Source organism: Camelina sativa, chromosome 19, assembly GCF_000633955.1.
Source record: "Camelina sativa cultivar DH55 chromosome 19, Cs, whole genome shotgun sequence".
In the NCBI taxonomy this organism is placed as follows: Eukaryota; Viridiplantae; Streptophyta; class Magnoliopsida; order Brassicales; family Brassicaceae; genus Camelina; species Camelina sativa.
The window spans coordinates 8,018,053-8,042,712 of NC_025703.1; the positions used below are offsets into that span (position 1 = coordinate 8,018,053).

At 38.1% G+C, this 24,660-nt stretch overlaps 1 protein-coding gene and 1 long non-coding RNA gene across 6 annotated transcripts; both read left to right on the forward strand.

Moving 5' to 3' along the window:
- LOC104765481 (nitrile-specifier protein 1-like) lies at window positions 14,349–16,522 on the forward strand. Its single transcript, XM_010489201.1, has 4 exons — window positions 14,349–14,454; window positions 14,543–14,870; window positions 14,958–15,230; window positions 15,393–16,522. Exons 1-4 carry the CDS (start codon window positions 14,366–14,368, stop codon window positions 16,344–16,346), a joined length of 1,644 nt encoding a protein of 547 aa, XP_010487503.1. The 5' UTR covers window positions 14,349–14,365; the 3' UTR covers window positions 16,347–16,522.
- On the forward strand, window positions 18,527–20,693 carry LOC104765482. 5 transcript variants are annotated; one of them, XR_002036660.1, is made up of 6 exons: window positions 18,527–18,999; window positions 19,090–19,163; window positions 19,313–19,561; window positions 19,744–19,863; window positions 20,023–20,217; window positions 20,303–20,693. It is a non-coding gene; the product is annotated as an uncharacterized LOC104765482 (long non-coding RNA). The 5 variants fall into 5 exon arrangements; XR_763881.2 differs by having other exon boundaries at window positions 18,527–19,163; XR_763880.2 differs by having other exon boundaries at window positions 19,090–19,561.

Sequence of the window (24,660 nt, forward strand, 5' to 3'; positions counted from 1 at the left end):
CAGTCGTCCCGATGGAAAGGCTAAAAGAATTGAAGGAATCATGCCGCTTTTGGGAGACAACTATCGGCGGGCTGCATTTCGATGAACCCTCCAATGCCGATCTGGGGATTTGAAGAGTTGGTCTTCATGCGGGGTGCTTGGTCGTCTGAATTTATTTTCTCTCTCTTTTCGCTCTTCGCTTCTTGTTTTGGGTATGTGCCGTAATGGGGTCGCGGTTTTCCAGGTGGTCCTGATTTCGTTTGGCTGGTGAAGGGCGAGGCAAGTTTCTGCTTGAGCTTCTTTGATGCTAGGTGTATCGATGCTTTCCACTTGGATTATCCGTCGAAGGTCGGGATCCGATGTCGAAGTGAGTGCTGCTAGAGCGTCGGCTGGAGCGTTGTCTCCTCTGGGAACCTTGATGTGTTCGAATTCATCAAAACGTTTGGACATGATCCTAACGACGTCGAGATAAGCAGCCATTGGCTTGCTTTTAGTCTCGTATTCGCCGCTAAACTGGTTGGCGACGACTTGAGAGTCGTAGAAAGCTCGAATTCGCTTGATTTGGATTCTGCTGGCGAGCTTGAGACCGACGTTGAGTGCCTCGTACTCGGCAACATTATTGGTTGCCTAGAACCGGAGATGGAAGGATTGTTCCAAAATTTCCCTAGTTGGAGATGTGAATCGAATTCCCACACCGGAACCTAGGTGAGAGGACGCGCCATCAACATGCTGGGTCCATTGTACGTCTGTTGGGTCGGTAGGTGTTGGCTCAGTTCCCTCTAATGGTATTTCAATTAAGAAATCGGCCAACACTTGGGACTTAGCAGCTTGGAGGGTACGAAATTAGATATCATATTCGCTGAGCTCGATCGCCCATTTCGTAAATCTTCCGGATTGGTTCGGACTGTGCAATATTGATCACAAGGGTTGATTAGATAGGACGGCGATTGTATGCGACTGAAAATATGGTGGGAGTTTTCTTGTCGAGGTGACGACTGCCAGGGCGACCTTCGCAACTGTCGGGTAACGAGTTTCACCGTTATCAAGGGACTTGCTTATATAGAAGATTGGTCGTTGTTCTCCGCGGTCGTCTTTAACGAGAACTCCACTCCACTGAAGCTTGTGTAATGTGGGGTATAAGATTATTTCAAAAATCTTGTGCCAGCGGTTAAAACCAATATTACCCGATCTTATCTCGGAAACGCAAACCGCTTTTGTTCCAGGCCGTCTGATCTTGGATAAAATCCTCATCGCCCAGGAGATGTTTCATGGATTAAGAACAAATCCATCGTGAAAAGGGAAGTTTATGGCGATCAAAACATATATGAGCAAGGCGTATGATAGGGTGGAATGGGGTTTTATTGCGGCTTCGTTGCGGAAAATGGGCTTTGGGGAGACGTGGATTTCCAGAATTATGTTTTGTATTTTTTCTGTTGAATATAAGGTCCTTTTCAATGGCCAACCCACTGGTAGGATTGTCCCAGAGAGAGGTTTAAGGCAGGGAGATCCCCTATCTCCTTATTTGTTTATTTTGTGTACGGAGGTTTTAGTTGCAAATATTCGGAGGGCAGAACGGGATAAACAGATTACAGGGATCAAAGTGGTGAACAAGTGTCCGCCAATTACGCACTTGTTGTTTGCGGATGATAGCCTTTTTCTGCAAAGTAGATAAGGCTCAATGTGGTGTTATTTTGGATCTCTTAAAACAGTATGAGGCTGTTTCGGGTTAGCAAATAATTTTGCCAAGTCTTCAATCCAATTTGGTCATAAGGTGGATGAGGCTGTGCGGACGGAGGTGCATGGGGTGTTGGGGATATCAAATTTGGGAGGCATGGGATCATATCTAGGGTTACCGGAGAGTTTGGGAGGGTCCAAGACAAAGGTTTTTTCTTTTGTTCGGGACAGACTTCAGAGTCGAACGACGGGTTGGTCGGCAAAACTCCTCTCCAAAGGGGGAAAAGAGGTGATGATCAAGTTGGTAGCCACAGCGGTTCCAACTTTTGTAATGTCGTGCTTCCGGTTACCGAAAACAATAACGTCAAAACTCACGAGTGCAGTGGCGAATTTTTGGTGGAGTACTACAGGATAGGCTGGAGGGATGCACTGGTTAGCTTGGGATAAGCTCTGTTGTAGTAAGCATTTGGGGGGTTTGGGTTTTAGGCATGTTGATGATTTTAATTCAGCATTGCTGGCAAAGCAACTTTGGCGGCTGATTGAGGCTCCAAACACACTATTTGCTCGGGTTTTCAAGGGCAGGTACTATCGGAATTCTAATCCTTTTCAGCTTCATACTTACTCGGATGCAGATTGGGCGGGAGATACTGATGACTTTGTCTCCACAAACGCATATATAGTTTATCTTGGTTACAATCTGGTGTCATGGACGTCCAAGAAACAGCGCGGTGTCGCTCGTTCCTCGACCGAAGCGGAATATAGGTCAGTTGCTAACACGTCCTCTGAATTTATGTGGGTTTGTTCTTTGTTACGGGAGCTTGGTGTTTCACTACCTCACGTTCCTACCATCTACTGTGATAATGTTGGGGCGACTTACCTTTGCGCAAACCCTGTCTTTCACTCACACATGAAACTCATTGCATTGGATTATTACTTTATTCGTAATCAAGTTCAGAATGGTGCTTTACGAGCTATCTCTCGGTGGCGTAAAGAGCAAGTTCCTTTTGGACGCGATACTATTGAGGATCTTAAGCGCCAGTTGGTTGTGGCTCAAGCGGATGATGCAGTTGCATCAGGTGTCATTACTGCTTTAACCACACGTCTGCGGGATGCTTATAGAGATGAGGAGATTTATTGGTATCAGAAAAGCCGTAATCGGTGGATGCGGGTGGGGGATAAAAATACAAAGTACTTTCAAGCTCAAACAAAGCAGTGACGGGCTCGTAATCAGATCACTGGCCTATATGACAGGAATAATGTTTGGTCTACAAAGGATGAGGATATTTGTAATGTTGCGGTATCGTATTTTGAGGATTTGTTTAGTTCTATTAACCCGTCTAATTTTGAGGATGCTTTAAGTGAGGTGCGAACGGTAATTACGGATGAGATAAATGAGAGATTAATGGCTCCGGTAACGGAGGCGAAGGTCCCGTAAGGCCTTATTTATGATGTCCCCGGATAAGGCACCTGGGCCGGATGGAATGACAGCTTTGTTTTTCCAGAAGGCGTGGAGAGTCGTCAAGGAGGATCTTGTGGCCATGGTAGACCGTTTTTTTAAAGAGGGTGTTTTTGATAAAAGTTTGAATAGGACGCATATCTGCTTAATCCCGATGGTAGCCAAGCCAACCCGGATGGCGGAGATGCGTCCTATTAGCTTGTGTAATGTGGGGTATAAGATTATTTCAAAAATCTTGTGCCAGCGGTTAAAACCAATATTACCCGATCTTATCTCGGAAACGCAAACCGCTTTTGTTCTAGGCCGTCTGATCCTGGATAAATTCCTCATCGCCCAGGAGATGTTTCATGGATTAAGAACAAATCCATCGTGAAAAGGGAAGTTTATGACGATCAAAACATATATGAGCAAGGCGTATGATATGGTGGAATGGGGTTTTATTGCGGTTTCGTTGCGGAAAATGGGCTTTGGGGAGATGTGGATTTCCAGAATTATGTTTTGTGTTACTTCTGTTGAATATAAGGTCCTTTTCAATGGCCAACCCACTGGTAGGATTGTCCCAGAGAGAGGTTTAAGGCAGGGAGATCCCCTATCTCCTTATTTGTTTATTTTGTGTACGGAGGTTTTAGTTGCAAATATTCGAAGGGCAGAACGGGATAAACAGATTACAGGGATCAAAGTGGTGAACAAGTGTCCGCCAATTACGCACTTGTTGTTTGCGGATGATAGCCTTTTTCTGCAAAGTAGATAAGGCTCAATGTGGTGTTATTTTGGATCTCTTAAAACTATGAGGCTGTTTCGGGTTAGCAAATAATTTTGCCAAGTCTTCAATCCAATTTGGTCATAAGGTGGATGAGGCTGTGCGGACGGAGGTGCATGGGGTGTTGGGGATATCAAATTTGGGAGGCATGGGATCATATCTAGGGTTACCGGAGAGTTTGGGAGGGTCCAAGATAAAGGTTTTTTTTTTGTTTGGGACAGACTTCAGAGTCGAACGACGGGTTGGTCGGCAAAACTCCTCTCCAAAGGGGGAAAAGAGGGGATGATCAAGTTGGTAGCCACAGCGGTTCCAACTTTTGTAATGTCGTGCTTCCGGTTACCGAAAACAATAACGTCAAAACTCACGAGTACAGTGGCGAATTTTTGGTGGAGTACTACAGGACAGGCTTGAGGGATGCACTGGTTAGCTTGGGATAAGCTCTGTTGTAGTAAGCATTTGGGGGGTTTGGGTTTTAGGCATGTTGATGATTCTAATTCAGCATTGCTGGCAAAGCAACTGTGGCGGCTGATTGAGGCTCCGAACACACTTTTTGCTCGGGTTTTCAAGGGCAGGTACTATCGGAATTCTAATCCTATGTAACCGATACGGTCTTATTCTCCATCTTATGGGTGGAGGAGCATTATTTCTGCTAGATCTTTGGTTAATAAAGGGCTTCTTATATGGGTTGGTTCGGGAGAGACCATTTCAATATGGACGGATCCATGGGTACCAGCTCAATCCCCAAGACCAGCGTTTAGTAAGGGTCCTCTTAAGGATTCTTCTCTTTAAATTTCTCATTGAATTGATTGTCACACGAATACTTGGCGTATGGATATGCTCAAGGAGCATTTTGCCCCGGAAGATGTTGATCTGATAGGGGCTATACCTTTGGGAAGTTGTCGGCCACAAGATTCCATGGGTTGGCATTTTACAAAATCTGGAAAGTATACAGTTAAATCCGGGTATGACACGGAGCGTTTTGCTGCATCACGTCTTAGTACGGTATCTCGGTCAGGTCCAGAGATTACTCCTCTCTTGGCCAGTGTCTGGGGTGCTCACTGTCCACCGAAAATTAAACATTTTATGTGGTAGGTCTTGACAGGGTGTATTTTGGTTTCGGCAAATCTGCGGCGACGCAGAATTGCGTGTGATTCAGGGTGTGTACGGTGTGGGGCAGAGGAGGAAACAATAAATCATGCTACTTTCTGCTGTCCACCAGCCCGGCAGGTTTGGGCTTTAGCTCAGGTTCCCGTAGGTCCTGACTCTTTCACGACGGAGTTTGTGTACGCTAATGTGGATCATTTCTTAGGCTCTACTAATTCGGGTTCTTAGATAACAGTTTTTCCGTGGCTCATATGGTATATTTGGAAAGCGCGAAATGCTCGCGTTTTTGAGGATGTAATGGATAATCCCCTGGACGTAGTCCGGTTGGCGGAGGGAGAGGCGAATGCCTGGCTGCAGGCCCAAGTGGGGGTTGAGGATGAAGATCGTCCCAATCCTTCCCTTGTCCCTAATTCTAGACAAAGGGGGTCCACAAGCTCCCTCCCCAACCTTTTTACGGGTTATCGGTGTTTCGTTGATGGCTCTTGGAAAGCGAGTGACGCTCTTGTAGGTGGAGGTTGGGTTTGTTCTTCCTCTCAAGATTCGAGGTCAAACATGGGAGCAACCAATTTCCGACGAAGTTTGTCTCCTCTACATGCTGAAGTAGAAGCTTTCATTTGGGCTATGCGGTGCATGATCGGACATGACTACCGGGACGTGGCTTTCTACACGGACTCTTCTGACTTGGTGAAGATGGTGACTTCTCCTCACGACTGGCCGGTTTTCACCCCCTACCTCGACGACATCAAGATAGATCAAGCGGAGTTTTCTTCCTTTTCTCTATCTCTCGTTCCCCGTAATGCGAATGTAAGTGCAGATTCTTTGACACGCCAAGCGCGTCTGTCTCCGCAGCATGTTTTGTTTGTAACAATTTAATCCCTAATTGGCTCTTTTGAGCTGATTTTTTTATTGTCAAAAAAAAAAATAATTAATTTTTGAATTATGGTTGCCAACTAAACCGCGTCGGTTCATTGAAAGAAATCCGATGAATATTACTCACATGAAAGGTCTAATAGATGATAGGAGTAGAATTTGGGATGGAGAATACGTTCGTTCGTATGGATGTGACTGAAAAAGATATTTCTTATATTCTGAATCCTCCCTTGAGTCCAACTCCTTATCTAGATTTCTTAGGATGGCATTATACATATTCTGGTATGCATACAGTTATATCCCGATACTGGGTTGGCAAGAGAGATAATATTAAGGACATTCACCTTCCTCCTAATCAATTTGAGTTCGAAGCGGCTATCTGAAAGTTGAGTATAACACCAAAACTTCGACATTTTCTTTAGAGAATCTTCTCAAATGCTATGCCTCCTCGTACAACACTTAATCATAGATGTATTATTATAGATCATCCTCAATGTAGACGTTGTTGTTCAGCTGAAGAATCAATGGACCATCTGTGTTTCAATTGTCCTTATGTGCAAGGATATGGCGAGGGTCTCAAACTATTTCTAGTAACCAAATGTCTATGTTGAGTTCATTTGATACTAATTTCAGGGTGCTTTTGGAGTGTTCCAATAATAGAAGTCTCATGACTTCAACAAAACAATTACCAGTTTAGATCTTATGGCGAATATATGGTAGAGTCGAAATCTTTTAGTGTATCAAAAAATGAGTAGTGTGTGGCAACATGATCTACGGAAAGCAGTTGAGGAAGCACAAGAATGAACATTAATCAACAAAAATGCTCTTTATGATACAACTTCGGTGTTGGAACACCTTGCAGCGACCTCTTGAAGGTCATGTGAAAAGCAACTATGATTGTAGAATTCAATAAGGAATTTAATCCCAAAGAGCTTGAGTTATTCGAGACTCTCAGGGATTCCATAAAGAAGCGGCTCAAGCTAAAGGCCAAAGGTGTGTGACTCACCTTTAGAGGCGGAACTGCAAGTATTACTTCTCGTGATGCAAATCACTTGGATTAAGGTTTACAAATATGTTATATTTGAACATGACAATCAAACTATTCCCCAGCTTCTCAGTGGGTAAAGAGTGCATTTCCATTATCACAATTGGATCAGGGAAATCAACTTTTAGAATGGAAAATTTGACTCAATTATTTTCCATTGGATTCTTAGGGAGACAAACAGAGTTTCAGACTGTTTAGTCAAAGAACCATTAGTGAAAATGATTTGTTTGTTTCTCATTTTTAAATTCCTTTTTGTATTAAACTCTTCGTCCATGATGAAGACCTTGTCTTTTCAGTATAAAGATCAGTTAGCTGTTAAAAAGAAGAAAATTTATTTACTGCATTGATGTAAAAAAAAAAAACTTACTGTATACACAGATCTTGTGGTCCAAATTTGATTTGTTTCTATCTAAACACGATTAGTTTGATTTTTTATACTTTGAAAAGTCTTTTAATCATTTAATTTTAGAATGAGACTTTATTTTATTCAGAGTGTGTCAACTGTCAAATGTCTCATATCTATCTCCTTTACAGTGTCCTAATTACTCTACTAGACAACCACCTAACTGACTCATACTGTAACTTTTTGTCAAAAATTTAACGAAACTTGAAATTAGGCCTTATTTGGAGTAAATCGAGTCTACGTCAATAAGTCTAGCAGTGGCAGATTGGTGATCGAACAGTGGCAGATTGGTGATCGAACAGTGGCAGATTGGTGATCGAAAAGTGGCAGATTTACTGTTATTTGTTGTAGTATAATTAAAAAAATTTGTAGTTTAGTTAAATATTTTATTTCTTTAATTAAAAAAATTAAAATCACTCAAATAAAGCAATTAGATATACTCCATCTGTTTCAAAATATAAGATGTTTTAGAGGTTTTGGTTTGTTTCATAATATAAGATGTTTTCAACTTTCTACTTTCTACAACTTTTAAATTAATTTCATATTTTTTTATTAGTTGTTTTATGCCGTTTTATATTTTGAAACGGAGAGAATATTATTTTATTCTTATTTGTTTTATGGGGATAAGAAAACATCTTATATTTTGAAACAAAATCATTCAAAAGATTTTATAATTCTAAAGAGAAGAATTTTTTTTTTATTGTTATATTTTACTCAGACACATAAAAAATTTTAAATAATGGTTTAACACCTGATGTGAAGAAAAGCATAAAGCGGAAGAATAATTGCAGTTTTAAAATCTGCAATATCAATTTTTGTGAACAAAAAGTTCCAGAACATTAATCTATTAGCAAAAGAAAGAATATTTTATTTTACTTAATCAAGTAAACTACAACTAATAAACTAAGGGTTACGTTGCGTAGTTATTGTTCCAAAGATGATGCCGTACTGCAGCTACTAAACGGGTTGCTTAAAACGTGAGGTACGCATAAAATTAAAAAAATATATATAAGTACCCACGCGGTTCATTATTTTAGTCGGTAAGCTATAAATAATTTAACATATGGATTGGGAATATGACGCATTTCCTCCTTTGCATACAAAAGTAAAATAAACGAGTACCATTTAGAATATATATTAAAAAAAAAAAATTGGAATATATAGTTAATTGTAGTTTAAATTGAATTTTATTAATAAAATTTCTTTATGCAGAACGGTGCATTTTGCTAAGTAGGCGAAAAATAAGTAATTGGGGTTTGGTTGTTACGTGTTCGTTAAGTCTGCCTGTCGGCGCCGTTAGGCTGCTCGGAAGAGGATGACGGAGAGGTCAGAGGGTTTGTTGGGGACGTCTAGTCCTCCAGTGAAGGAGTCGTGAGTTTTGATGGTTAAGAATAAGTGTGTTTTGCAGAAGTTCGAGATTAACCTTACCTCGTCGGAGGGGAAAACTTCGGTAGAGATTCCGGATGAAGTGTTTAACAATGTCACGCCGCTTTGGAAGGATTTCCTTGTTGGCAAATTTTTAGATACAGCTCCTCATATCGGTAAGGTCTATGTAATCCTCAATAAAATCTGGAAGCAAGGTCCAGAGTATCAGGGGATTGATGTTTATGCAGTAAACGCCACGACTATGCGCTTTAGGGTTTTTGATCCACTGCTCCGATCTCGAATTCTAAAGCGAGGTATGTGGAACATTGCAGAGGTGCCGTTGGTGGTCTCGAAATGGTCTCCGGACACGGAAAAAACTCTACCGGAGGAGAAATCCATTCCACTCTGGGTTTTTTTAAAGAAGGTTCTGATGCATATGTATTCCTAGGAGGGTCTTAGTTTCATTACTAGTGCGGTGGGTGCACCAGTGCGGTTGCATCCTGACACATTAGCTTGTTCAAATTTCGATGTTGCAAAGGTTTTTGTCCTTGTTGATCTCTCGAAGGAGCTACCTAAAAGTATCAACTTTTCAAAACATGGTTCTGATTTTTGCGTCGATTTTCACTACCCGAGGCTGCCACCAAGATGCACTATTTGTGAGAAATGGGAACATCTGGCAGCTCGTTGTAAGACATCTATGGCAGGGGTAATACCTGAACAGTCTGCACAGGAGAAACTTCAAACATATGTGATCGCGGTTCCCTCCGGGTCTGCAGTTCCTGTGGACTCTCAGTTAGACCCTGCTATTGGAAAAAATCTATCACTGGAACAACAATCAGATGAGGGGCTTTCGGTAGAGGACAACCACCAGGAGGACAAGGGGAAGTGGTCTACTGTATCGCCATCCAAAACTAGTCGTAGCCCAAATAAGCTCTCGGTGTAGAAACTGAGACTTTAGTATCGGCATCCAAATTTGCAGTCTTAAGTCTTGACAAGGAGGATGGGATATCAAATGAGTTTGATGAGGTGGAGGATACTGAGGAGAAGGCTCCTCTAGATTCAGCTACTAATACAGACCTCAAACCGGTGGATCCAGTTCATTCTACTGATCAATCTGCGAATCATGATGCAAGGAGGGGAGGTCGACTCCCCTCAGCACGTATATCACAACGGAAACAAAAGGACACCATGGAAACTGCAACCCTAGCAACTAAGGAAGTCACAACCTCTGTTGCCTTGAAGAAGTTTCCTTGAGGTAACGTTTAAATGATGAGTTTCTCATGGAATGTTCGTGGATTCAACAAGACTATTAAACATTCCGTGGTTCGGGACTGGACACGAAATCCTGAAATGCTTTTTGGCTGCTTATTGGAGACGCGAGTCAAGGAAAAGAAGGCAGATAATATAGCATCTTCAGTTTTTCTGAACTGGTCTTTCTTGGCTAATTATGAATACCATCGTCTTGGTCGCATCTGGGTGATCTGGAGGTCTACTATCAGGTTGACTCCGGTATTTTAGAGTGACTAACTCATTACATGCTCTGTTTTACTGACAACTGAAACAGAGGAGTTCTTTTGTTCTTTTATATATGCAAGGAATACAGCTGAGGAGCGAAAGAGCTTATGGGAAGATATGCTGAGCCATAAGGACTCGCAGAGCTTTCGGAATAAGCCATGGCTCCTAACGGGTGATTTTAATGAGACACTGGATGGAAAGGAGCATTCTGATTATTCTGTTTCCCCTGTTATTCCTCCGGGAATGCGAGAGTTTCAAGATGTTTTCAATCATTACAACTTAACGGATATAGGGTCTCATGGTCCATTGTTTACTTAGTATAACAAGCGAGAATATGGTCTCATATGCAAAAAACTGGATCGAGTTCTCATTAATGATGTTTGGCTTCACCATTTCCCATGTACGTACTGCGTTTATGAGTCAGGAGGATGCTCTGATCATCTTCGCAGTCGTCTGCAGTTGGATGTCGGCACACCGGCTCTAAAGAAGCCATTTAAATTTGTCAACTCTGTTGCTAGTCTTCCGGATTTCCTACCTCTTGTGCAATCACACTGGGATGATACAGAACCTCTCTTTCACTCCACCTCTGCTATGTTTCGGTTTCTGAAGAAACTTAAGAGCCTGAAGCAGGGAGTACGGGTCCTGACCAGAGATTGCTTGGGCGACCTTGTTAAGAGATCTCGTGATGCTCACCTAGAGTTATGCTCTAAGCAAGCAGAGACTTTAGCACATCCGACTGTGGATGCAGTGCAAGAGGAGGCTGAGGCTTTTGAGCGCCGGCAGTTTGTAGCTGAACTTGAAGAAATTCTGTTAAAGCAGCTATCAAAATTACACTGGCTTCAAGTTGGAGACCAGAATAATCGTGTCTTCCACAATGCTGGTAAACTCCGTGAGACGAATAATTCTATTAGGGAGGTTCATTGTACTGATGGATCAATTGCAACCACTCAAGCTGCAATCAAATGCGAAGCAGTTCATTTTTCTCAGATTTTCTTGGACAGATCCCGAGTGAGTATGAAGGTACCACTGTCGCATCCTTGGAAACTTTACTCCCCTTCCTCTGTAGCGATTCACACTCTGCCATGTTAGTAAAGGATGTCTCTAATGACGAGGTTCGCAGTGTTTTGTTCTTGATGCTTGCAAAAAAGAGTCCGGGGCTTGATGGTTACACAAGTGAATTCTATAAATCAGCTTGGCCTGTTATTGGTAAAGCTTTCACAATTGCAGTGCAGTCCTTTTTCCAAAAGGGTTTCTTGCCAAAGGGTGCTAATACCACGATCCTTGCTCTAATTCCCAAAACAGATGAGGCTAGAGTGATGAAGGACTATCGTCCTATATCCTGCTGTAACGTCATTTATAAAGTGATTTCGAAGATACTTGCTAATCGCCTCAAAGGTTACTTCCAGAGATTATCTCTCTGACTCAATTAGCTTTTGTTAAGGATCATCTACTCATGGAAAACGTTCTCTTAGCCTCTGAACTGGTCAAAGACTATCACAAAAATGACATATCTCCCCGATGTGCTATGAAGATAGACATATCCAAAGCCTTCGACTCAGTTCAGTGGTCCTTTCTACTCAATACTCTTTGTGCATTACACTTTCCTGACCAATTTATCCACTGGATAAGCTTATGCATATCAACAGCTACATTTTCGGTCCAAGTTAATGGAGAACTAGCTGGCTTTTTTGGGAGTGCGCGTGGTCTACGGCAGGGATGCTCACTCTCCCCATTTTTGTTGGTTATCTGTATGAATGTGCTTTCACACTTGATCAACAAAGCAGAAACAGAGGGTAGGTTTGCCTATCACCCCCGATGTCATAACCTTCTCCTCACCCATTTATGCTTTGCAAACGATCTCATGGTCTTCGCCGAAGGAACCAAGAGATCAGTAGAAGGGGTTATCCAAGTTTTTGATGAGTTTGCGGCATATTTAGGATTGAAGGTTAGTATTGAGAAATCTACACTATATATGGCTGGGATCTCCCAAACCACACAAGCGGCAATCCAAGAAACTTTTCCATTTGTTGTTGGTACTCTACCGGTCCGCTATTTCGGTCTACCACTAATGACAAAGGCAATGACACGTCATGACTATGCTCCGTTATTGGAAAAAGTACGACATCAAATCAGTTCCTGGACAGGAAAGTTCTTATCATATGGGGGTCGGCTGCAGCTTATTATGTCAGTTATTATGAGCATTACCAATTTATGGTCATTTGCTTTCCGTCTACCAGGAAAATGCATGAAGGAAATTGAAAAACTTTGTTATGCATTCTTATGGAGTGGTCCAGATCTTCAGTCTCATCATGCACAAGTTGCTTGGATTGATATCTGCACCCCTACACGTGAGGGTGGCCTTGGTCTCAGACCGCTAAAAGAGACCAACATTGTATGTGGTTTGAAACTCATTTGGAGATTACTATCGCACAACTCATTGTGGGGGCAGTGGGTTCATATCTATCTCATTCGCGACAATTCCTTCTGGGAGGTTACTGCATCGCCATTGCAGGGGTCCTGGATGTGGCGTAAGCTGCTTAAACTAAGAGAGCTGGCCAAAACTTTTCACCGCAAAGACATCCACAATGGCAGATCAACTTCTTTCTGGCATGATCGGTGGTCTTCCTTGGGGTCACTATCTGATCTGCTAGGCCATAGGGGTTGTATTGACCTAGGGATAACTAATAACGCGATAGTGGAGTCAGTAATGCTAACTCATAGAAGTAGAAGACGCCGAGTGGAAACTTTGAACCTGGTTGAAGCAGAAATTACACTCGTCAAGGCAAAACAGAAGCCGCACACAGAGGATCTTCACCTTTGGAAAGGGAAAACAGGGTTTAAGCCGAGATTTTTGACCCGTGATACTTGGCAACAGTTGCGTTCTGCGAAACTGGAGTGTACCTGGTCTAGGGGGTGTGGTTCTCCCAGGCCACTCCAAAAATTTGCTTTTATAACATGGTTCACCATGCTCAATAGACTCTCAACAGGTGACCAAATGTTGAAGTGGAACTGGACTATCGATTCATCTTGCCCATTATGCAATAACCCACTGGAAACAAAAAACCATCTCTTTTTCCAATGCCCATACTCTCAGCAAATTTGGTGTAAGTTATCTTCTGGTTTCCTTGGATTCCACGCAACATCGGACTGGGAGGAACTCACGGCGCTAATCTCAGTCCCCACACTCGATCGGATCCTTTTGCTGTTTTTATGATACACACTTCAGGCAACAGTCCATACAATATGGTTGGAGAGAAATAACCGCAAGCATGGTGAAAACCCTAGACCCGCTACTCGACTTGGGAATCACATTGAAAAGACCATCAGGAATAGGCTCTTCCTCTTATTGAATTCAGGACAACCACAATATGCGGATATCCTTTCGCTCTGGTTCTCAACCAGAACATGATGTAGTTTCTCATATATGAACCCTCTATTTTATCAGCTTCGTTACATTTGTTGTAAATCACAGTTTTTTTGATGAATATAATTTTACATTCATTCAAAAAAAGAATTTTATTAATAAACATAGAAGGTGGAATCAGTTACTTTCTGTACCAAAAATATTGAGTTTGTCCATATGATGCATTTGCATACCAAAATAAAATAAACGGGTACCATTTGGAATATATTTGGAATATATATTTTAACAATAAAAAGACATTGGGAATATATAGCTAATCGTAGTTTTGATTGAATTTTATTAATAAACATAGAAGGTGGAATCAGTTACTTTTTGTACCAAAAATATTGAGTTTGTCGATATGACGCATTTGCATACAAAAGTAAAATAAACGAGTACCATTTGGAATATATATTTTAACAAAAAAAGACATTTGGAATATATAGCTAATCGTCGTTTAAATTGAATTTTATTAATAAAATGGAATCAGTTACTTTCTGTACCAAAAATATTGAGTTTGTCGAAGTTTATTTATTTCTATAAAAAAAAATATTCAGGCATTTAATATTAGACCTAAATTTGTTGTTAAACTTAAACATGACTACAAATCTATTCTTTGTACATGTATATCAATTTGTTACATACAATCTGTTAATTAGTAAGACGAGTAGAAAAAAAAAAACATACGTGAGTTGGCATAACATGTGTACTGTATCGTGAAAAAAGTTTCGTAATTCATTTAATCACTCGCGGGTCACGAGAGAATAGTATATTTCGAAAAATATTTCAGCATGTTCGTCCATGTGGCAATAAATACCCATGCAAAATCCCAAACTGGATCACATCACCAATCATTTAATTACTTTACTCTCAGTCTCAGGTCAGCTCTCTCATCATCTCCCTTCCTCTCTCTATATCATATGATCGTAGTTCGTATAGCATCTTGTTAATTATGTTCATCATTACAGGTTAACATTTCGTAAGACTAAATTGCAATCAAAAGAGATGGCACACAAGGTGGAAGCAGAAATCAAGAAGATCGTTGACTTTGTCGGAGACAGTCTTCATTCTCTTGGTGCTCACTTAACTCCGTTGACTCCAGCTATCAAAAAGCTAGAAGCACAAGGTGGTGAGATGGGAGATGTATGGGATGATGGTGCTCACCAAGATGTTAGAAAAGTATATGTAGGGAAGGCCCAAACTGGTATAGCATTCATCAAGTTTGAGTATGTCAATGGTTCTAAAGTGGTTGTTGGAGATGAACATGGAAAGAAGACTTTGCTAGGAGTTGATGAGGTACTAAATTTATCTAAGGTTGTGACTGGTCAAGAGGGTCTTTTGTTGATTAGACCCGCATTGAGATTGTTTGTTTTTTCTTTGCAGTTTGAGATTGATGTTGATGACTACATCGTCTATGTGGAAGGTTACCGTCAGATAGTTAATGATATGCCCACAGAAATGATCACATTTCTTTCATTCAAGACATTTAAAGGCAAAACCTCTCAGCCTATCGAAAGCAGACCGGGGACAAAGTTTGTGCTTCACGGTGGAAAAGTCGTTGGGTTTCACGGACGTTCGACCAACGACTTCTTATACGCCCTCGGGGCTTATGTTTCTTTGTCGTGCACTCCGAAATTGAGTGGAAAGTGGACAAAGGTAGTAATCTCTTAGGCCAACAAAAAAAAATTGGTTTTTTTCATGACTGTTTTACATTTATATTTTCATTAATTTTATCTCACCATTATGGGGGCTAGTTCAATAATCAGAATCCCATTCTAATTAATAATTAACAAATATTAGATATTGATTAATTCTAAGGTGGAGCAAAAAGGAGAAGGTCCAGGCCTAAGATGCTCGCATGGCATAGCACAAGTAGGTAACAAGATTTACGCCTTTGGTGGGGAGTTCACACCAAATCAGCCCATCGACAAACACCTTTACGTCTTTGACCTCAAGACCCATACTTGGTCCATTTGTCCAGCCACGGGAGACGTTCCTCACCTCTCTTGTTTAGGTGTTCGCATGGTTGCAGTAGGATCAACCCTCTATGTCTTCGGAGGCCGAGACGCTTCACGGAGATATAACGGTTTCTACTCATTTGACACGACCAAGAACGAGTGGAAATTGGTAACTCCGGTGGAAAGAGGTCCCACTCCTCGTAGTTTCCACTCGATGGCAGCCGATAAGAACAACGTTTACGTTTTCGGTGGAGTGAGTGCCACGGAGCGGATCAAGACACTAGACGCTTACAACATCGCTGATAAGAAGTGGGTGCAGTGTTCGACTCCAGGAGATAACTTTAGCATTAGAGGAGGAGCAGGGCTCGAAGTGGTGCAAGGGAAGGTATGGGTTGTGTATGGATTCAACGGATGTGAATTAGATGATGTTCATTACTATGATCCTGTAAAAGACAAGTGGACTCAAGTGGAAACATTTGGTGAGAAGCCTTCCGTAAGGAGTGTATTCGCTAGTGCGGCGGTTGGGAAACACATTCTGTTGTTTGGAGGTGAGGTTGCGATGGACCCACAAGGTCACGTTGGTCCAGGTCAATTGGCCGATGGGACTTTTGCGCTGAACACAGAGACGTTAAAGTGGGAGAGGGTGGATAAGTTTTGTGAAGAGGAGGAGACTCCTAGTAGCAGAGGATGGACAGCCTCCACATTTGGAACCATTCGTGGTAAGAAAGGACTTGTGATGCATGCTGGGAAAGCTCCAACCAATGACCGGTTTGATGATCTCTTCTTTTTCGGAATTGAATCTCATCATGCTTAATTAAACCGCTGTTTGATGATGTTCGTTTGTGATTGTGTGTGTGTGTGTTTTTGTGTGTTGTGCAATAAATAAGGGTCGAGACCGGTACCATACGATCCTTTTTCAGCTTGTCCGTTTCCTTTTATATATATGTTTGTTTCATATGTTTTCTAATAAGAAATGTTTGTTTCATGTTACATGTTTTATCCAATAAATTGTTTATTTTCTTCAAAAAAATCGTGAAATAAAAAAATAAATCCAAATTCAAAATGAATAACGCTGATTGTGCTGAAAACTTTTTTTCTGTTAAAAAACTAAATACCATTAAAAATGTGCTGAAAATTTTGAAATGGTAGATAAATCGACGTTAAACATTTGCCGGTTCATAGAAACAAATCAAAAGAATAAGTTGGACCGACCCATCCGTTTGTAGAAAAAGTTGATCGTGTCGAGAGGCTCACATCATAAAAATTGGGGCCCACATTCTTTATAATTTCTTAAATATTTGGTTAGATATGTATCAATAAGGGAATTTCATGATAAATGCCACTTTCAAAACTAAAGTTATCACAAATGTCATTTTTATTATTTTTTTATCGAAAATGTCATTTTCTAACTGTATGCTACAAATAGAAAATACATTTTTACCCTTTTATTAAAATGAAGGATAATTAAAAAAATTGATAAGTGAGGGACGTTTTGAAACATGAGCCAATTTTTACAATACAAAACACACATGTACCAAACTTCCAGTGGACCAAATCCAACACCTAGTCAAATTTAGTCCATCCCAAATTTGTCCTTCGACCTCTGAAATGGACCAAATCCGCTTGGTTGGACTATACTTGTCCATTATTACCAACTTCTCTATTCTATAAGTCAACGACGCATGTACTGAAGTCGTTGTGTCTTTGGTGGACCAGATTCAATCTCCGGACAGTTGCTTTTATGTACGCGCTAATTTTGTCTTTCGCTCTCTTAGTGGACCATATCTACTTGGTTGACGATATTTGTCCATCAATAATATAAAACCATTTTCTCCACCCTGTAGGTTTGTTGACGAAGAGACCGATCTTATTGTGCTTTCGGTGGACCAGATTCAACGCTCGACCAGTTTTTGTCCACCACATTTATGTCCGTCAGTCTTTTTAGTTGACCAGATCTGCTTGGTTGTCAACTCTTGTTCGTCAATAGCTTAAAACATGTCCACCCTTCCATGCACATACAAAATTGTTCCACCGACCAACGGACGACCAGCGAAGTCTACTGATAGCCAAATGCGGTAGACAAGATCTGAATCTGGTCCATCAAGTAATGGCTAGTTTGACTTACAATTATGATTTCTTGGATTTCAACTCTTTTGTTGGGATCCAACAGCTGATCTACAGATCTGAGTAATAAACAACAAAAAGGTAAGCATATCTGAAATTAATGTCCTCACACAGAGAAAATCAACATGTCTCTTACCGTGTCTAGTCCAAAGATGATGTCGTAGAAGAAACAAATGGGAAGATTTGCTTGGAATGTGAAAGGACGATGGGTTGCAGACAAGATGAAGGTTTCATGAAAAGATAAGAGATTGTGGAGAGAGATGAAGATCCTGATTTTGGAGAGAAAAAAGAAGTACTTAAAAAAATAATAAACTTAGAAGGGTAAAATTGTATTTTTATTTTGTTCTTGTGGCAGGCTGGAGAAGGAATAAATAAAAGTGTCATTTCTCAAAAAAGTTGTTACTGTACATGGCATAAATAAGAAATTTCTCTATCAATAATTCAATATATATGTTTTCAATGAGGTATGAGATTTTGATTTGGATGGATAATATAGATTACTATTAGTATTTTATTTCCCCATTGGTTCTGAATTTCTCTCAATCAGATATTTCACTATTCTCTCTTTTTTTTCAATGCTCTGTGTTTTTTTTTTCTTTCATATTTTTCAGTTTGTGCTACATTATCCAAATGAACATGTTATACCAGTGGAAGAATCGATACAATAAAAGTTCCTTATTTTTCACCACTCACCACTGGCTACTGACACCTCAGCTTTTATATTAAAACAGAAGATGACACATCAGTAAAAATTACTGACACCTCAGCTTTTGTATTGAAGCAGAAGATGACACATTGGTAAAAATAGCTAACCAATCGAATTATAACAATTAATATAGATAATCTATAATTTTGCTTACCTATCAAATAACAAAAGTCTAAAATTTTATCAAAAAGGTCCCAAAATCTCAACAACCCGGAATCTGATTTCTCAATTCTCGCTTCACCGTGTCTCAAGAACTCGCCACCACTATGTAGTAATACGATGTGTGAATCAACGATTTTGGTGTTCTTGATACAATTTGCAATCCATTCTTGCTCAAGTTTCGTTTGAAATTTCAGAACCATGTAAAACTATATTAGTATGATATAGAGATCGGGAAGTGTATATTCCTTATATTTATGAGTTTCGATTTCGTCTAGAAGTGATGAATCTGTCTAATTAGGTTAAGTTGAGATATTTTAGGGTTTCTTTAATTTTTTTTTTTCAGCTGTTAGGTGAAGATGGATCATCAAATTGAATATGGTGTTGAAGTGACTGGGTTATCTCCATCTGTTTCTGAGAAAGATCTTATTGATTTCTTTTCTTTCTCTGGTACAATCGAATATGTTGATATTGTCATGTAAACAAACTTTACTTCCAGACAAAATTGGTATTTTGTGCATATTCTGGATTTACAAGATTAAATCTGCTATGTTGTTACCGAGACTAGGTCGGGTGAGCAAGCTTGCACTGCTTATGTGATGTTCAGGGATTCTTATTCTCAAGAAACTGCTGTTTTACTCAGTATAAATTGTTTCGATTTTATTCACTTTTTTCTCTCTTTTACACATCTCTCAGTTTTGATCTTTCTGTGTTTTATTAGATAGTAGAATCTTACACTCACTGGTTTCATGTTTCGTCTCATTTCTAAAGCTCATTCGTTCTTCAATCAGGTAGCCTTATGCTCATCGAGGCGAGTTCAACGCTGGAGAAGCAGTGATTAAAGCTCAAGAAGTGGTGAAAACAATGCTTGCCACAGGATTCGTGCTAGGCAAAGACGCTTTAAGCAAAGGTAAAACCTTTGACGAATCCCACGGTGTATCAGCTGCGGTGATGGCTAGAGTTTCCCAATTAGAGCAGAGGATTGGTCTCACTGACAAAATCTTTAGCGGACTTGAAGCTGTCAGAATGACCGACCGAAGGTAATGTGTAGAGAACACAATTTTTATTCGATTTGGTGTGTCACATTCTGTTTTCAAGGAACTGAGTGTTCTCTATTTAGTGGTCACCTTTCATTGACCAAAGAGTTGGATTGTAACGCAAGTGTGTTTCCATAGACATTTAACTCATATGTTTTTAAGTTTATTGTCTTTTTTTGCTCCAGATTGTTTTGGGAGGCGGTTAGGACCACATCTTCGTTACTCGGTTTATCCTTTTCCTTCTCCAAGTCTGTTCTGAAGCTGGATCGGAGTTCCTGAGGATCACCAAAGTTGTGGTCAACAAGGTACTTACTCATTTTCTTAAGATGAATCTTTGTTCTTTTTGTTCTATATATCTCCCGCAGCTCAAATCCGCCGTTGATGGACTTACTGAGATGAGGTTTTGTGTTGTCGATTCTGGATCTTCATCGTTTAGACTGTGATTTGTTTCCTTTTTGTTTCAGTGCGAATGAGAAGAGTGGATTCATCAACCTCGTGTCACGTTACCTCAGGTTCGTCCTTCAATTGAAGGATTGTAAGCTCATTGGGCTCTCTGCAGGTGTGGTCCTTGCAAAGTGACTGCTCCCAAATACAAAGAGCTATATGAGATGTACCAGGATATGGTGTTTCTTAAGCTTGACTGCAACCAAGACAACAAGGTTTATTCTTCCTTTTGCTATTAATGTGTCTTTATTCTTATGTTAACACATAAATATTGAGAGCAAAAATTTGTGCTTTTTGCAGCCATTGGCAAAGGAGCTAGGAATTAGAGTGGTTCAGACCTTTAAGATCTTGAAGGACAACAAGTACCGATCATCAACAGTTTGACCTTGTAAGCTCTCGACAGATTGTGCCTGATTTGATGTGTATGACTCATATGAAGCAGAGGAAGTGTTTGCGTATTCTTCTCGGATTTGATACCAGATCTACTTTCACATGCTGAACTTGATCGAAAGGCTGCTCACAGTTGACCTGTGAGAATTGAACTCCTCACTGTTGGAATTCGGAGGGAGGGTAATACTGGTTTGTGTCCATTATTTCCCTGGAAATACCACTATTCTGTAAAGTAGAACAGTTCTCCGAAAACCCATGCAAATAATTAAGATGATCAATCTGCTTCTTCTCAAAATTTGCCTTTAAAACAAAAAATGGAACGTATGAAATTGCAGGAACTATATCAAGACTTCAACATTGAGAAATATTTATCTTAAGGAATATCCACTAGCCGTAAAAGAAACCATTAACCACGATGGACGAAAAACTGTAAAAATCAACATATTCATATCTAAAGGACTAATTGAGCCTGAGGATAATAAAGCAATGTACGCCAAAGATGCAGTAAGTAGCCAAAGACAAAGTCGTCATAGAGGCAACATCACATCTAATTAGTGGTGGCATGTGCCTTGTAAGGCGTAAAAATTGACTAACCCCGACATTGACTCAACACCATGTTCTGTTTTTAATTTGTTTGTTAGGTAACAGTGATACGAAACAAAATTTGGACATCCAAGTTCCAAAGAAGCAGAAGAAAGACTTGATTGCTGCTGTTCAGAAGGAAAAAACTGAAAAAATAGTACCGAATTAGCTAGAACCTAGCAGTTTTAACTCATCAGATTCAGAAGAATCTGAGGAAGAGTAGAAGGTATAACGTCAGTCTCGTTGTTTAATTTGTTGTGAGCAGTGTGACAAATTTAGTTAACTTGAGTTTGACAATTTGTTATCTTGGTTTGTTAATTCCTTGGGTATTTATTGGTTCGTTCGACAAAAGTAATAATATGTTGTTTGTCTATGTGACTTACGATTGTTTAAATAAAATACAAAAAAAAATGAAGGTTGTATCATAATTATTTTTTTGTTTAAATTTAGAATGTGTAAGTCTTACATTAGTGGTTCTGCCAAACTACTTTTAACACTAAGATCGTCCCAATCCAAAGTCCAGAGAAAAGGAGCAGGCACATTACGTTTTTTTAACGCGAAGAACGAGCAAGGCACATTATGTTTTTTATTGAATTTTTAAATTAAATTTATTTTCATAAATTTATGCATACAATATGATTATGTGCATAAAACATAATCAACATTTTACTTTAATTTTTTAATAGCTTTAATTACTAACAAATTAGTGTGTAAGTAAGTTATACTAATGTTTATTATTATCAAATTTATAAAAATTCACATATGATATTTCTATTAAAATTTAATGAAGTCAAAGAGGTTTAAAGAAACATATAGTTATAACTTAATTCTATTTTGATCCATATAGTATACAAATACGTGTTCTTAAACACTGACATATTTTTATTACAAAAAATAATTAGTGATATCTGAGAGAATTTTATATTATTAAGCTATTATATTTAGCTTTACACAAGTAAACATTTATAAATATGAAATATCTACAAATTATGAAATTAATAAATAGTTGACCAATACAAGAAATTAAATAAATAATTAGTATAAGTATTTTATTGAATATATTAAAATTTAGTTAACATATCACTATGGGAACTGATTTTGTGATTATCTATTTTTTTGTAAGGTTGTTTTGATTTACTGTTGGACTTCCATCCCATGATCCCAATGAAAGCATGTAAAAAATGATTTTGATCACTAATCCTCTTGCTTTTTTAGAATAAAGCATGTGTAACGAAGCATGATTTTAAACTATATAAGATTAGTTTTTTAAGTTTTTTTTGAGTATATATAAACAGAATGGGTTTTACTTTTACATAAGGTGAACCAGATCTCACCATCATATCAAAAGCCCAATCATAAACCCCAAAAAGAAGATATCAATGACAGAAAAAATGTTTTGATGAATTTCTTTTTTGATTAAAAACATTCAGTAAAGTTTCATATCCGAAATAAAAGAATGGTTGGACAATTTTGAACACAAATTCGACTCATATAAGTTAATTTTTCCGAAGCGAGAAAAAATAATTAACTAACTAATCTCTTACATGAAGTAGAGTTAATATAACACAATCAAACAATTTTTTTGAAAAGCAAAAATTCTTAAAAATCTCCACAGTGTTGGTAAAAATATTAAATATCAAACGCCAAAATTGATTAAATAAAACAAAACAACTAACAATAATAATGGTCCTCCAATACATCCTAATACAAGAAAAAATTGATTTTAATCTACAATTTTATTACAATAATAAAACTAGCAACACATAATAACAAAACCCTAAAACCAAAAATATTACCAATGAACATTGTCAAAAACTATATTAATAATATATTTTTAATCAAAAACACATATAAAATTATCCAAAAATAATAAAAATAAAAACAAAATATGAAAAATCCTGCGGCGTAGCGCGGATACTATCCTAGTTTTTCTAAAACTAACTATGATATTGAACCCAAAAAAAGGGGTTTACGGAGTATACTTACTTTACGGAGTATACGTCTTGTGTTCAATTAGAATTTCAGTATTGCTTACAGTAGAGAACTAGAGATGGCTAGATCCATATGATCCAGTTCTTGTTACTATATTGCAGGATACAAAAATTGTATTATATTTATATAACTACTATTTGGCTCTATTCAATGATTTATATTGGTATTGTGATAGAGAACGGAAGTTTAATTGATGGACGAGAACGCTAGATCTCTAGAAGAATTCGGAGCCACGAACAAATTTTGTTTAGAACGTTGTAACTTGACAAAGAAGCAATAAGGATAAGGCCGAAATCGGGAACGATATCGATCTGGTTTTGCAAATCTTTCTTGCAGGGTTTAAACACAAGCTCTTAGAGTTGAAAGTTCTCCTTTTTAGGCTTTTTAGACTCTAGACAAAATTCTCTTAAAACAACGTCTATTCAATAATCGATTATCCCCTCACGACTCTTTAAATAAGAAATCAAAAAGAAAACCCTAACATAATCTAATACGATACCGACCAACGTTATAGAGTTGTAAAGCCCATGATTATGGCCCATTAACACGACTAGAAGCAAAACAAATAAAACGACTGAACACCAAAAAAGCCTTTAAAGTGGTGATCAATGATGTAAGCATACGCTGCATCATATCCCTATATAATAAAATGGAAGTACATAACATTGTTTTGTAAACTATATAATTTTAATAAGTTAGTTACAAATAAGTTATGGATTAAGTTTTATATTATTTGTATAGTCTGGATTTATTGTTTCCAAAAATCTTAAAGAAAATATTTTAAAGAATCATTTGATATCATCTAACTTACCATATTAATTTTCTTTATTAAATTATTCATCAAATAAAATCTTTTGATATTTAACTTAACATATTAATATATTAATTATTATTATACTTCACCTCTCATTTTTATATATGAGTCTATTTTGTGAAACAAATAAATTCTCATATTATTTATTATAATTAAAAAATAGTTTTATTTCCGGATATACCATAAGTTGAATTTTTAAAAACAAATATAAATGATTCAATCTATAAAATATTCAATTTTTATTAATCTTATTTTTTAAAAATAACATCTATTGAAATAAAAAATTTTACTGAGTAACGGTCAAAATTTGAATATTTAAATTCAATTTCATACTTTTTGTTGAATTTTATAATTTTATATAATATAATAAACTTTAAATAATTTATTTTGAAATATTTTTAAAATATTGAAACTTGATATTAAAGTTAGAAACTATAAACACTCTAAATTGGTTTGTTATAGCAATGTCAATAATATGTCACTATAATAGGAAAGAATTTTAAAAAACCAAGTATATTAAAACAAAAAGTATAACAATATATTAAATTACTCATAATATAATAACTCGCTTTTTAAAAACCAAATTCACAAAATTATGTCTTATAATGACATTCAAGTCATGAGGTAGAATATACATTGTTGAAATAACTTCACGTACATAAACTAATCAACATATTAAAATTTTATTTTAAAATAAAAGATATACAAAATTTTTTATAAAATAAAATTTAACTAGTTTTATAGTACGGATACTTATTTAGAATCATTAACAATATAAAACTTACAAAATAAGTATCTTTTTCAAGTCATCGTATTTAGCATATGATTTTATTACAGAATATTTTATCTAAAAAACTTTTAAAATAATCACATAAATTAT

Coding starts and splice junctions, on each gene's coding strand:
- LOC104765481 (XM_010489201.1), top strand. CDS start 14,366: ATGTTCGTCCATGTGGCAATAAATACCCATGCAAAATCCCAAACTGGA. Junction 14,871..14,957: donor CTTTGCTAGGAGTTGATGAG/GTACTAAATTTA, acceptor TTTTCTTTGCAG/TTTGAGATTGATGTTGATGA. Junction 15,231..15,392: donor TGAGTGGAAAGTGGACAAAG/GTAGTAATCTCT, acceptor ATTAATTCTAAG/GTGGAGCAAAAAGGAGAAGG.